Below are 14,963 nucleotides of genomic sequence, written 5' to 3'. Positions count from 1 at the left end.
ACATGTGGAGGATAAGTCTATCGGCAACTACTAGCCATGGTGACTAAAGGGAAGCTCCACGTTCAGAGGCAGTCAACCTTTGAATACCATTCTGTTTGTGGGACCTCCAGAGAAACTGGTCAGCCACTGTGTGCAAGGGTGCTGGACAGGATGGGTCGCTTGCCTGATCCAGCAGGGCTCTTCTTAAGTCCTTTTGTGTGCGCTTATGAATCACATGTTGCAAACAATGCCCATGTTTCACACTTGGTAATTGGTTGAAGTACTATGTGCAAGTTTACATATTGATGCGTTTTTTATTTTGATAGCAATATCAATATCTGGATGGATGGAGTTTAAAACCCGGAAAATACAAGAATGATCTAGGATTGGGAGGGGCCATGCTGACAATACGCATCTCAGCTATTCACGGGTAGCTGATGCTATAAACAGGAAGATCCAGATTTCAGAGCCCTTCACTAGCCGCTCCATCTGCGGTTCCAATAACACTACTCCCTTTGGCAATGGAATCAATTTTTCCAGTCTTTAAAGTTTTATTTCTCTCCCTAGCCACCCTTCAAATTGCACTTTTTGGCTCTGAGACCTCTTACGGTTTATTGAAGTCTTTTAGCTAACCAAAGTGTGGTCCCCCCCCCCCCAACAAAGCAGAACAGGCTCCTTGGAAAGTATTAAGTGTTAAAAGTCCAATTTGGTTTCTAGCCACATTCATTAGCTGGCGGGGTGGGGGATAAACCTGCAGAGAAGCAGCTTTTGAAAGGACAGACCCCCCCCCTCTCATTTTAAAAAAAGAGAGTACAGTTAATTATTGTCCTACTCTACAGAATTGGGAAAAACCCAAGGCATGTGAATCTTTGCAATTTAACTTGAAAGTACCCCCTGTGAATCTCAGAAATGTTCAGGGTGTTTTTTGTTTTTTTTAAATACACATAACACACAAACACACTTTGGCAAATCACCTTCCCCACCTCACAAATTTCCACAACTTATGACATGACGCTTTGTAGGGGGGGGAAATATCACATCACGATTCAAATAACTCAGAACAAAGTAATGCAACTTTTATGTGGTTGAAACTCACTCTCTAATCAAAAGATATACTTTTAATGACTTCATGCCTTTGATAAAAACCAAGGCTTTAATGAACAGATGGGTCATTACTCAGCTTTCAGGCATGTTATTTAATTTTTAATTTCAGTGCTCTGATTTTTTTAAAATTATACATACACAATATTTTAGTGTGTGTATGTGTGTGTGTACACACAAAGATTTTGATTAAACACTGGGGTTATTTAAACACTGCATATATTTTCATAAAATAGTTAAAGTTTAAATCATGACTCTTCGTTTTCTGTTACAAGAAAACTTCGCACCAACTGTTGCGGAAGATTTTTGTAGTAGGATATCCAATCGCTTTCTCGTTCTCACATGCACACACACAAAACTATGATTTTGTTTTTCAATGCAACTGTCATCCACTTGATTTGCCACAGCACAGGGTCTACAATTGCAAATAAGGTCCTGGTAGGGCTGCCAATGCTAGGAGTTTCCTGGAGATTTGGGGTGCAGCCGGGAGATGGATTCAGAGAGCTGAGGGACCTCAGCAGGAGGGGCCGTGTTTCAATGGTAGAGCATCTGCTTGTCATGCAGAAGGTCCCAGGTTCAATCCCCGGCATCTCCAGTTAAAGGGACTAGGCGAGTAGGTGATGGGAAAGATCTCTGCCTGAGACCCTGGAGAACCGCTGCCGGTCTGAGCAGACAATACTGACTTTGATGGACCGAGGGTCTGATTCAGTAGAAAGCAGCTTCATGTGTTCACGTGTGTTCAAAGTCAGAGTCCATCCTCAAAAGTGTCCCTAATGAGTGGATCATTAGACATCACTAATTTGAGCTTCGTTATGTTATTTTGTTACTGGGTACCAACTCATCTTGCAGGAAGACTAGATTTGAGCGCTCAAAATTAGGTGAAAGTCTGCATTAATATGAAGATGCCAACAACAACAAAAAGCCCTCAGAGATACACCACTGGCACCTAAAGGAACCCATCACTGTGTCTCACAATTGAAGGCACACATCAGTGACGGCTGGCATTCTCCAAATTCATCTGGGATCATCTACGTTGAACACATGAACACATGAAGCTGCCTTGTACTGAACCAGACCCTTGGTCCATCAAAGTCAGTATTGTCTACTCAGACCGGCAGCGGCTCTCCAGGATCTCAGGCAGAGGTCTTTCGCATCACCTACTTGCCTAATCCCTTTAAGTGGAGATGGTGGGGATTGAACCTGGGACCTTCTGCATACCAAGCAGAGGCTCTACCACTGAGCCACGGCCCCTCCCCTACACGCAAAATCCTAGCATTCACCAGATTCTGGGCACCCCCTGTAATGCTTCCCTTCCTCCCACTCCAATAATACTTGGGCCAGCATCTCTCTCACACACTCTTCCCATTTGGCATATAGACGCAAACATACCCCTGCTCTCTGTCTTTCCTTATGATATTGCATTGTCTCCTGAAGCATTATGTGTCGGTATTCAAGCAGCTGAGATAAATAGCACAATCCCAGGGATTTCTGACCTTGATCACTGAGAAGAAAATTTCAGCTGAACTGTGCAAAAAAACTGCCGAGACGACATAAATCATGTCTGGACAGCAGATGCTTTATATATAAAGCATGAAGACTTCCTATCACCCATCAATCTGGAGGACAATAAAATGGACCAACTCAAAATAAAAAGGAGGGGAAGAGGAAAGAAGAAAAAGAAAAAGATGTAACCCTTTATTTCCTCACATGTAGAAGTGTGGTATGTGTGTGCACACAGCACTTATGGCGTACATAAAATCACAATGGCAGAATTAAACAGTTTTTTTAAGTCTTTGGTCAGATATGCACATTGGAGGGTCATACTGTTCATTCATCAGATTGAGACATTTGGGTGGCACGTTTTCTTCAGATGCTCTTTTTATGAGGAAGCAAGACTTAGGGTAATTTCCCCTCTCCCTGACCTAACATAGGACAGCTCTGAGGAAGGGAGGTTGAGGAATCTCCTATGCGAAGGGTCAGCCCAGACGATGTAGCAAGTAGCTAAATTCTGAGCTACTATATACAAGGTTCGTCAGATAAAGCGGGGGCTTGGTGATCCAACCTAAAATGGGTTGTTAAAATGAGTTGTTAAAATGTGAGAATGTTTTTTTTTTAAATCTGAGGGTTTTAGCTGATGTATTTATCTATTTAAGAATTATATATCTCATAGTTTTAGATACTGCATCTTTTAATTCTATCTTGCAATCGATATGAATATTTTAATGGCTTTGCCGTATTAATACATAATCTGAATCTGACATTTGGGTCTGTTACAGCTAGATTCGAGTCCAGTAGCACCTCAGAGACCAATAAGATTTTGGGGGTATGAGCTATAAGAGTCACAGCTCCTTCCATCGAATACATCTTCTTCAGTTACAGATAGGTCTGTTATAGATTTTATAGAGTGGACAGAAAGACAACAGCAGAGGTGTCCTGAAGAGCCTTCGCATTTGGCTGAACTCAAGCTCTCTGGAAGGGCCCAGAGAAACCTTTGGCCATGTAAATAAGTTGCCCAAAGCGCCATTCCCAGCAGGCCTTTTCCACGATGAGTTCCTTCTACATCCTTTAGATTCTCAAACAGAGAACATATCCTATATTAAACTGATAAGAACAGACACTACACTTGATCTTAGCCGACAGGCCGAGAACTTCCCCCTAATTTCCATTTAAACTACCTGGACCGTCTTAACAATCCTAAGCTCAGGAAAGTCTTTATGCAGGCTAGGACTAATTCACTGCCTTCAGCGACCCTTCGTGGCAGATTCCTGAAAACGCCTTGTGCTGAAAGGGTCTGCGGATGTGGTGCAGGATGTCCTGGCTCCCTGTCTCATATTCTTTTGGACTGCCATCTTTATGATTCCCCAAGAAGAAACCTAATAAAACCCATACTTTTGAACTTCTCACCAGATAATACGAAAATACTTTACAAACTATTAGCTGATAAGGATCCTGGGATAACCAAAAACGTGGCAAAATTTTTGACGATAGTAGTCAACCGATGGGAATCTAGTCGGAAGTAGAATCACAACATTAAGGAATGATTTATTTTAATTTAATTTTACTCTAACTTTTATCCTTTTAGATACTGCAGATTGTACTATGCCAATAAAGGTATTTGAAATTTGATATTTGAATCCTTTAGATTGGGGGTGGGAGGGAAGGAAGAAAAGCAACTGACTACTGACTCAGAAGCAGTTTCCTATTACTAAGTCACAGTGATGTGCAATCACCGTAAAGCGCATATGATGTGAAATCTAGCAGGGCACAATGGGGCGAAGGAAGATGCTAGAAAGGCAAAGGTGGTAACGCCAGCTGGGATCATGGCCTGAAACGCAATAAGAAGTGCTCCTCTTGACTAGGAAAGAGGATTAGGCCAAGATCACAGAGTTTATCCTAAGCTTGGCCTACCCAGACTCTTTCAACTGCCCACTAATCATAGGGGCTGATGTTGCACATTGCTACTTCTTATACACAACACAAGCCTTTATTGGCATATAAAAAAGAAGAACATACATTTGGATAAAACCGAGTACAAATAAATAAAATTGGATAAAACCATCCCAAATCAGCCATTAAGGAAAGCTACACACCATTCACGATACCTGATTGCTAGCTGCAAGAACCTTGCCACTGATTCAATTATTTTTGGGGTTTGCGTGGTCATAAGATAGGATGTCCTTATTTCACCAGAGAGCCATTCCCTGTTTACGAACAGGGGGTCAATGAACTGGGATCGGCTACAAGCATAAAAGCAACAATTGAAAAGGACATGCACAAGGGATTCAATGTCGCCATTCCCACAGGGGCAAACGATGTCCGCAAATGGGATTTTATTAAATCTTCCATATAGCAAGGCATTGCTACTTCTTAATAAGTTAACAACATTCCAGGTATCATTCTAGGCAAAGTTCTGAATCCAAGCTCCATACCGCTTCTTGTGAGAACAGCCAAGAGAGGGGGTGGGGGAACCCCTGCATGTTCCTGCCCTGCAAGGTATCAGCAAAGGCAGAAAGGTTGCTTGCAAACTCTGCAGTTAAAACTGACAGACTGCAAACTAATAGCAAGAAGGAGAGGGGGGGAGTGAGGGGTTAGTGCAAAAAGCCCCCTCCAAAGCAATGCGATTCCACCACTGCCAGCGTGGTGTAGTGGTGAAGAGCGGTGGTTTGGAGCGGTGGAGTCTGATCTGGAGACCCGGGTTCAATTCCCCACTCCTCCACATGAGCGGCGGAGGCTAATCTGGTGAACCGGGTTGGTTTCCCCACTCCTACACACGAAGCCAGCTGGGTGACCTTGGGCTAGTCACAGTTCTATTAAGAGCTCTCTCAGCCCCACCCACCTCACAGGGTGTCTGTTGTGGGGAGGGGAAGGGAAGGTGACTGTAAGCCCGTTTGAGTCTCCCTTAAGTGGTAGAGAAAGTCGGCATATAAAAACCAACTCTTCTTCTCTTCTTAATGCTGCTTCCTTCACGGCAAGTCTTCCTAACGTGGTTGAAGAGCTGCCACCTAGACATCTCTCCAGCAGTCAGTGTGTGGAAAAGCCGCACGTCCCTGTGTGTCGACACTTCTGCGGGAGGTCGCAGGAACTGCGTTGGCACCTCTGCCGTCTGCTGTCATCGTATCAAATGACTGATGCTCGACGCCGGCGGATTTAAAGTAGAGAGGAGCAGACACGCTCACGGGAGGATGTGTCATCGTTCCCATTGTGAGATTCCATAATTGCCCGTCACACTGACAGGAAGAACACAGGAAAGTGTAACAGGACTGGTAACGCTTCCATTCAGATGGCACAGAAGCTTCCCATTAGGGCCTCAATCAGCAAACAGCTTGCAAAGCTACCCTGTTGAATATCGCCAGAAATCCTCCCTCGCTTAGTTAAAGACTGGCAGGATGCTATGGGAACTCCCTTCAGGTGCGTTTGGCTGAACTGCTAAACATCGCTAGCAAACTGGAACACCACTTTGTAATGGCATACATCCTACCCATAGACTTGAAAAGCAGATAAATAACCTCACATCATTCAAGTCTCCCCCTTGAATGATGTGAGGAAGAAGAAGGAGGAGGAGGAGGAGGAAGGAGGAGGAGGAGGAAGGAGGACGAAGAAGAAGAAGAGGAGGAGTAATTGGTTTTTATATGCCGACTTTCTCTACCGACTCAAACAGGCTTACAATCACCTTCCCTTCCCCTCCCCACAAAAGACACCCTGTGAGGGAGGTGGGGCTGAGAGAGCTCTAACAGAGCTGAAACTTGCCCAAGGTCACCCAGCCGGCTTTGTGTGTAGGAGTGGGGACACAAACCTAGTTCACCAGATTAGTCTCCGCCACTCATGTGTAGGAGCGGGGAATCGAACCCGGTTCTCCAGATCTGTGTCCACCGCTCCTAACCACTGCTCTTAACCACTACACACACACACACAAGGGTCTTCTGGGAGATGACGTACATGAAGCAATGCATTTGGAACAAGAAAATCCAAGAACTGTTCTAGATCTCAGGACAAATTAGAGCCTCTGTAGATCGCTCTAACAAGATCCATGTTGGGTGGGCAAAATGTTTGGAAACGAGAAAAAACTCAATACGCAGTGTGCCGGACTAGTAACTGAAACTCATCATATAGAATATACAACTCCAGTGTTGTTGCACCTTCACTAGTTGCTAAATTAGTTTCTGGCCCAATTCAGAGCGCTGGCTTTGGAGCTTTTAAAGCCCTAAATGGTCTGGGGCCAGATTGTGACAGCTTCATCCCAAATCAACCTATCTAATGACTCAAGTTGGCATCAGAGGCCCCGCTCTGGGTCCGAGTCCCCTGTCATCTGTGGGTTTAGCAGGCAGTCAAGACGGAGCTTTACAGGGATTTTGAAGGCCATCCCTGAGGAATCCTGCCAATCAAAACCTCTGTTGATCCAAAGGGCTTTGCAGATAAAAGGAAACTCTGATCGCTATCCACAAAAATGGCTAAGTCTTGACCACGATCTTCGCAGCTCACCCTCACTTGCCCCCTTCTCCATCCTCTGACATCTCCATCCACGTACCCTCTTGAGCAGTAGAAAGAGGGCATTTATATAGAGATAACTCGTGACATATTCTTACTCAATGAAAAAAACAAAACAAAACACAGTAACAACAGGAAGGGGGAGCTCTGGCCGATGACCAACAACATGCGAAAAGTTAGACAAGAAAAAAAATGGTACAAAATAGAAGTTACCGAACATGTCCAGCATTAATATTTTTAATGAAGACTTTTGTAATTTTTTCCTCTATATAATCAAGCAGGCAATAAAACCGAGAAGAGTTCTTGGTTTCCCCTTTCCTCTCTTGCAAGAGATCTGCTTTCTTTGTGCTGTGGTGTCTTTTATAGTTCGATTTAACATTATATCACACTACACACAAACAGTAGAAAAGAGCAAGAGTCCAGTAGCACCTTAAATACTAACAAAATTTCTGGCAGGTTATGAGCTTTCGTGAGCCACAGCACACTTCTTCAGATACTACACACAAACGCTTTGTTTGTACTGTCTTACATTATACTGCATATTGTTTTAACCTCAAATATGTGGGGGAATGGGCTCCTGTTGGGCAGAAAGGCAAGGTATAAATATTTTAAATTAGTAAATAATCACAGGCCGGTGCCTGTGCTGATGACATCATTACTAAATGCCTGAACTTACCCTGTAGCAATCCCAAACTGAAGACCACACCATTAGTTAATGTGCATGTTCCTCTCCGCATTATGTGAACATGTGCATTAACAAAACATGGGGGGGGGGGGAGAAGAATCTTAACATTATTTGTGTTTTTCTCCTTTTATTGAGGCACACCTACACTCCTGCGCATCTAGAATACACCACTCAAACCTGGACAAAACAAATCACACATCAAATTGATTTTTCTGTGTGCTTGGTGTTTTATCAACCAACATCAATCATGCCGAGGTCACAGAAAAGAAGATACGTAGCTTCCTACCCTGCAAGCCTACTTAGCCTTATAATAGCCCTGTACGGTGGGTCATTATTACCACATAGATGCCTCGTTCTCACAAACCCTGCAGCATTCCCACACCTATGGGTTATTTTCCTCTAAGCTGCACGGCCTAATGTTTAGGAAATGGGAAGCTGGGCTCCGCTGTGGTGTTTGTTCCTTGCTCTCTGCCCGTCACTGACATATCGGATGACCTTGGTCCATTCGTCCTCTCTGCGCTTTACGTTGCCCATCTGTACCCCGGCTATTATGAATATGGCATTTGCCTTCCTCGCAGGTGCTTTTAATTAATCTCTGGGAAGCACAGCAAGACCTTTTGACAGACGGCGCTATAAAAATCCATATCTGCAGGCGAAGAAGCCACAAGTTTTAACCGTGCGCACTGTATCCCCAGGAAGATTGTGCAGAGTTATGAAACGTTACGGCACAAAAGGGAAATCTGCTAACTTTGCTGACCTATCACGTTACCGGCTGCCGCTCCACGGCACGGCACAAAGCCTTTTGATCCGGCAGGCCCCTCGGTGGCTCCCGCATCCCCCAAAAAATGGATCGTGATTTTCTTCTTCTTTTTTTTCTATCGAAATGCGCCTTGAAAAAAAGCTTCACGAACCATTTCATCCCGCTGGAGAGTAGGGAAATGAAGCGTGGCATTTCGGAATGACCTTGAACTAAAAGCGAATGTCACCGGGCTTGCTCGTTAGCGGTCAACATTATGGTGCCTCCGGGGACGGCTGCGGAGAATGTCAGTGCAGATGCTAGCAAGCTGAACTCTCGAGAAAGAGAAGAGGGCTTCAGCAAGCAAACAGGCAGGGAAGACAACGGAGCAAACTTTCTGTAAAGATCGTTCTATGCCCAGTGCCTGCTTGCTTTGCCAGGTGTGCCTGGGTTTCTCACAAGAAGCAAGTGTCTTAGGTTTCCTCGTGAAAAGTTCCAACTGCAGCCTTGTATCACTCGGGCTGCAGACAACTTGATGTGCTTGAAGGGCTGTCATATACAGGAGGGTGCCGGGTTGTTTTCTGTTGCCCCAGAAGGTCGGACCAGAACCAACGGGATGAAATTAAATCAAAAGAGTGTCTGTCTAGACATTAGGAAGAATTTTCTAGCAGTCAGAGCGGTTCCTCAATGGAACAGGCTTCCTCGGGAGGTGGTGAGCTCTCCTTCCCTGGAGGTTTTTAAGCAGAGGCTAGATGGCCATCTGTCAGCCATGCTGATTCTATGACCTTAGGCAGATCACGAGAGGGAGGGCATCTTCTGGGCATGGAGCAGGGGTCACTGGGGTGTGTGGGGAGAGGTAGTTGTGAATTTTCCTGCATTGTGCAGGGGTTTGGACTAGATGGCCCTGGTGGTCCCTTCCAACTCTGATTCTATGAACATCTACACATTGTAAAGTTCTTGTGTCTGTTGTGGAGCAACACCAGGAACTGCATTACATGTGACAGACGTTTTGTGCCTCAGAAGCTAAGGAGGGTCGGCCCTGGTTAGTACTGAATGGGAGACCACCAACCAAGTCCAGGGTTGCTACTCAGAGGCAGGCAATGACAAGCCTCCTCTGCTCACCTCTTGCCTTGAAAAACCCATAAGGGAGTGCCCCATGAGTCAACTGTGCCTTGATGGCACTTACAAACCACCACTGTTATTGTGACTTAAGAAAACAGTTATGGAAATCAACCTAGCAACAAGTTGCAAGCTAGGGAACAGGAAGGCCCATTCCAATCAGCAGCTTCATCAACTTCTCTACCTGTTAATATCAATAAGATACCATTTCTATTCCCAACAGTTATGGACACTACCCAGTCCAAGTTGACTGTTTCCAAGTGCTAGCTTGAAATGGAAGCAAGAATGTGCGGCTTAAATGTCTTGTACTGAAATCAAGGGGGTGGGGGAGTGCTTTGTGCCAAAAGTATCACTCCTTTTATCCGCGTGAACTCCGGGGCACCTTTGCTCACATAAAGCATTACAAAATCTAATAAAAAATTTCGATCGAGGTTACAACGAGAAGCATCAGAAGCAATTTCAGAAGCAATTTTGAAAGCAGTCAATGAAATACTTTGGCGCATTTCGAGCCTTCAGACAGTGAACTGAACTTGGTGATTGCAACGTAATGTAAGACTGGTTATATAACTCACCGGTATTAGAATTCTGATTCAATCCCCCACTTATGCCACTTTAAGTGGATATGTCCTCCTGTCTCACGGGTACCGATGCATGTTTATCGCACCATGGTGCGAAGCTGGGCTTCAAAATGTCAGGCACCGGTTTTACATGGAACAAGTTGTACATATCAAATTCATCTCAGAAAGCCATTTTGACACCGCTTATTTAGGAAAGCAATTCCCTTGAACGGCCTGGTTTTCTTGCATTCGGCTCACGTTTTCAGCCAAACAAACGAGTTCTACTATGTACCACAATTCTTTGTTAATTATCTCATACAGAAAACAAAGGTTCTGTGGCAGTGTTTTAGAAAACACGTAGCCTTTACTGACTCGATTAAGAGAGAACGAATGCGTTTTGGATTACACCGGAGGGGATTCGCCGCCCAAAGATAAGAAGAAGGATCCTGCCTTTTTATAAAAGAAAATGTTAAGGACAGAAGAGCTGGAAAGTGTTTGTATGAAAATGGTATCAGTGAATGCATAATCCATTGTCTTCTTGGGAAGGGGGATTTTTCAGGGTTTTGCAAAACCCTGTAAGACTTATCTGAACAGAAACAGCAGTAAAGCAAAAGGAAACAATTAGGAACAATGACACTATATCACTACATCCAATTTTCTTTCCCTGTTCCCAACCACACTTTGTCATTGATATTCTTAAGCTAAATACACAGGTGAGAATTAGTTTGAAGGACCTACTGGACGCTATATTTAAAAAAATGTGCCTATTACCTGCATGGAGCACTTTTTCTATTAAAACAGTTAAAAATACATTTTGGAGGACTTTCATTCATAGGGTCGCCATGAGTCGGAAGCGACCTGACAGCACTTAACACACACAAGGTTTATTGTCTGCGGCCGAAGGCCATCACAATTCACCATACAAAACATTAAAATAACATAAAATAACATTAAAATAACTTTAAAAAGTCTGACCCACAAGAAAATAGTATTTAAATATGTTGCGTTCCCTGATTAAAAACAGCCTTAGCTCGGATTTTCTTAGCTGCTAAAGCAAAGAGTGACACTTTGTGGGAAACATCAGGATTGGCATCTGATAGGAAAAAGAGCAGCTTCTCTGGATCTGGAAAAAAGATTTAGGCCCTTTAGGAATGCTCCGAGAAATTTAGATCTGGGCTCTGTGTAAAGAGGACAGAATAAGGTGTAACGGATTAGGTCGTCTGGAGCAGCTCCACAAATACATAGGCAAGAGGCCTGTGGTGTTCGAGAGTAACGTCCAGCTATCCAAGCCGTTGGCATGGTTTGAAACCGGAAGGAGGTAAAAGCTATTCTGAGGTTATGGAAGGGGATACTGACCAGGTATGAAGCTCTGACACGATCCCTTTTAAACTGTTTATACCATGGTGAGAATTTGGGCTGGGAGATAGTTAAAAATATTAAAGATTCATAGTTTTGTAACTGCTCATTTTGGACTACAGGGATATGAACCATTTGTAACTTGGTCCCAATTTTTTTTTTTAAGAAAGAGATGTCATCATTTGGGTTTGAGTAATGATGGCAAAACATTATTAAAACAAAAAAAATGTCTTTATCACCTTTCCCTGGGTTGAGGTTTGAATCCTTAAATATCTGGTTCAGAAAGCACAGATAAGATCTATTTGAAACATGGCAAAATCCTGTAGGTGCTCAACAAATTTTAGTTACTATTAATCAGTTATACAAAAGAAGAAATACCCAAAGTCCCTTTCAAGATTGCCTATCTGGTAAGTGGTGCAACCATATAATGCAAAGAAAGAAAGGAAAAATCCTAAAGCAAAGTTTACACTTTGTGAACGCAGCTTACACAAATGAAAAATAATAGCAACATTTTTCCTCCTTCAAAACATGCATTAGAAATACAATAAATGGTTGGGAAGTAAAATAATATTCCAAGAAGCTGTTTTCAAGTGACAGCTTTAGTTTGTGTTTACCATAACACATGGTATTGTTCCAGTACTGTGTCCCTAAATTCCTAACTGATGTGTAATAAAAGGTATGAAACAAATAGTGGAGTCTATCATAGGCTTACCTTGTTACCTATTCCTTCCGCTCCCCTTTCCACAACTAACCATGAAACATTCTACAAGATTAACTATGGTTAGCTCCAAACCACTGTTTACAGGAATGGTTACGAAGGAACCTGCAAATTGTGGTTTCCAACTAACTGCGGTTTGCATGGATTCAAGGCTAACATTAAAAAGAGAAAAGAGGGAAGGATATAAATGCAAGACAGGGAAAGGGTGGGATGCTATTAAAACAAATGAATCGCGATTAGGGCGTGGCGCAGCAGGCCGTATAACGTACACTGTGCTGATCTTATGAAACAGCTAAAATGTGATGCGACTCAAACCCAGGTAAAAAAAATGATGCCCACGATTCTTTTTACAAATGATGTCCATGTTTCTTTTTACAAACAAATGTTCTCGCCAAACTTTAAAAAAAAAAAAAACCCACACAGATAGCAGGTGTTCATAAATTTTAAAAAAGTAACCTTGATGGGAAAGAAGCAGCATTCATTTTTAAAAGCCTTTGCAGTGACCTCAATCTAGAAAGGAAAAATGAAGGACTTACTTTTCTGTCCTCTGCTTCTACGCACGAGCTGCACTCCACTTTAGTATCCTGTAAAAATGAACAGAACGACTGGTCAGAGACAAATCTGCTCTCTCCCCGAGAAACGTAAATGGGAAAAACCTGAAAATGGAATGGTAAATAAGCCCGCAGAACAGAATACATCTTTTAAAAGACCTACTGAATTTTATTGCATTCGCACTGGTGTCTCTGTAACATCTTGCTTGAACAGAAGCGGGTGCATAGAGCTTTTAAACACAGGTCTCAAGAATGTACACGATCGGAACTTGTTATAGGCATTAGAGGCAGATATATAGGTTAGGGTTGCCGACCACCAGGTAGGGCCTAGAGATCTACTATTACAACTGACCTCCAGACAATAGAAATAAGTTCACCTGGAGAAAATGGCCACTTTGGAAGGCGGACTCTATGACATTATACCCCATGGAAGTCCCTCCTACACATGAAGCCAGCTGGGTGACCTTGGGCTAGTCACAGCTCTTCGAGCTCTCTCAGCCCCACCTACCTCACAGGGTGTCTGTTGTGGGGAAGTTAAGGGAAGGTGATTGTAATCCAGTTTGAGTCTCCCTTAAGTGGTAGAGAAAGTTGGCATATAAAAACCAACTCTTCCTCTTCTTCTCCCCCCCCCTCCCCAAAACCTGCCCTCCTCAGGCTCCACCCACAAAGTCTTCAGATATTTTCCAACCCAGATTCTATGATCTGGTCATATGCTACCCATGTTCTTCCAACCTCTTCCTCACATGCAAAGGTAGACTGAAAAAGTTTCTGCATACATCCCAGTAAACTGGAGTATGTTCATTCCCTGCAAACTGCAGTCGTCTTGCTTGTGCGCTTCCTAGAGGCACCTGGTTGGACACTGTGTGAACAGACTGCTGGACTTGATGGACCTTGGTCTGATCCAACACATGACCTTTCTTATGTTCCTATGTTCTTATGTGATTCAAAGCTGGAATTTAACCAAGGTTTGGTATCCCATATACAAGATCTTTTACAAGCCAAGAGGGTCTATATGAGCCATTAGTGATACCATTCTGTTCCCAGCCATCCTACTAACCAAAACACATCCATATGCTATCTTTCCAGAGCATTATTAGTTCATGCCATAGTTACACCACAAAATGTTCAGTGCTTTAGTTCTACTCCTTGTCTCACCTCGCCCCAAACAATACAAGATTGAAGGGGTGGATACTGGTTTTTCCATGGGTTCAACAGCAGCCACCACATGAGGATCAGGAGAACTAGTAAACATTCAGGCTTGTGGTTCCGTTTCCCCCCCTTCAGGCTTTCGTCCTTTTTATTCGCATTTCTCATTCTCCTTTCCTCCACTGGGCTTTCCTTATTCATTTTTAATTCTCCATCTGTGATTCTTTTGCAAAGTGAGGAGGGGGTGTTGTGTTGCATAGAATCACAGAGCTGGAAGGGGCAATACAGGGCATCTATGGGTATGTTTAGCCTGAAGAGGAGAAGACTGAGAGGGGATATGATAACCATCTTCAAGTACTTGAAGGGCTGTCATATGGAGGAGGGTCCCGAGTTGTTTTCTGTTGCCCCAGAAGGTCAGACCAGAACCAACAGGTTCAAATTAAATCAGAAGAGTTTCCGTCTAGACATCAGGAAGAATTTTCTAACAGTTAGAGCAGTTCCTCAGTGGAACAGGCTTCCTGGAGAGGTGGTGAGCCCTCCTTCCCTGGAGGTTTTTAAGCAGAGGTTAGATGCCCATCTGTCAGCAATGCTGATTCTATGACAGGCAGTTCATGAGAGGGAGGATATCTTGGCCCTCTTCTGGGCATGGAGTAGGGGTCACTGGGGGTGTGGGGGGGAGGTAGTTGTGAATTTCCTGCATTGTGCAGGGGGTTGGACTAGATGACCCTGGTGATCCCTTCCAACTCTATGATTCTATGATTCTATTCTATGATTCTATTCTAACCCCCTGCTCAATGCAGGATCAGATTAAAGCAACCCTGGCAAGTGTTTGTCCAGCTGCCACTTGAAGGCTGCCAGTGAGGGGTAGCTCACCACCTCCCTAGGACATTAAATTCTTAATGTCCATCCGGTACCTCTCTGCCCACAATTTAAACCCTTTACTGTGAGTCCTATCCTCTGCCAACAGGAACAGCTCCCCATCCTCCTCTAAGTGAAAGTCCTTCAAATACTTAAAAGAGCAATCTTGTGT

At 43.7% G+C, this 14,963-nt stretch overlaps 1 protein-coding gene and 1 pseudogene across 14 annotated transcripts in view; both read right to left on the bottom strand.

Moving 5' to 3' along the window:
• RBFOX1 (RNA binding fox-1 homolog 1) overlaps positions 1-14,963 on the bottom strand; it is a 1,240,357-nt gene that overhangs the window by 594,916 nt on the left and 630,478 nt on the right. For all 14 annotated transcript variants that reach the window (XM_056866488.1, XM_056866489.1, XM_056866490.1 and 11 more), the window contains one exon: positions 12,773-12,820. In XM_056866488.1, coding sequence (XP_056722466.1) covers positions 12,773-12,820 — 48 coding nt within the window. The remainder of the gene's footprint in view (positions 1-12,772; positions 12,821-14,963) is intronic.
• LOC130492848 (U2 spliceosomal RNA) lies at positions 3,553-3,730 on the bottom strand (annotated as a pseudogene).

The sequence above is a fragment of the Euleptes europaea genome, chromosome 21, assembly GCF_029931775.1.
Source record: "Euleptes europaea isolate rEulEur1 chromosome 21, rEulEur1.hap1, whole genome shotgun sequence".
Classification (NCBI taxonomy): Eukaryota; Metazoa; Chordata; class Lepidosauria; order Squamata; family Sphaerodactylidae; genus Euleptes; species Euleptes europaea.
This window is presented reverse-complemented; position numbering and strand designations above follow the sequence as displayed.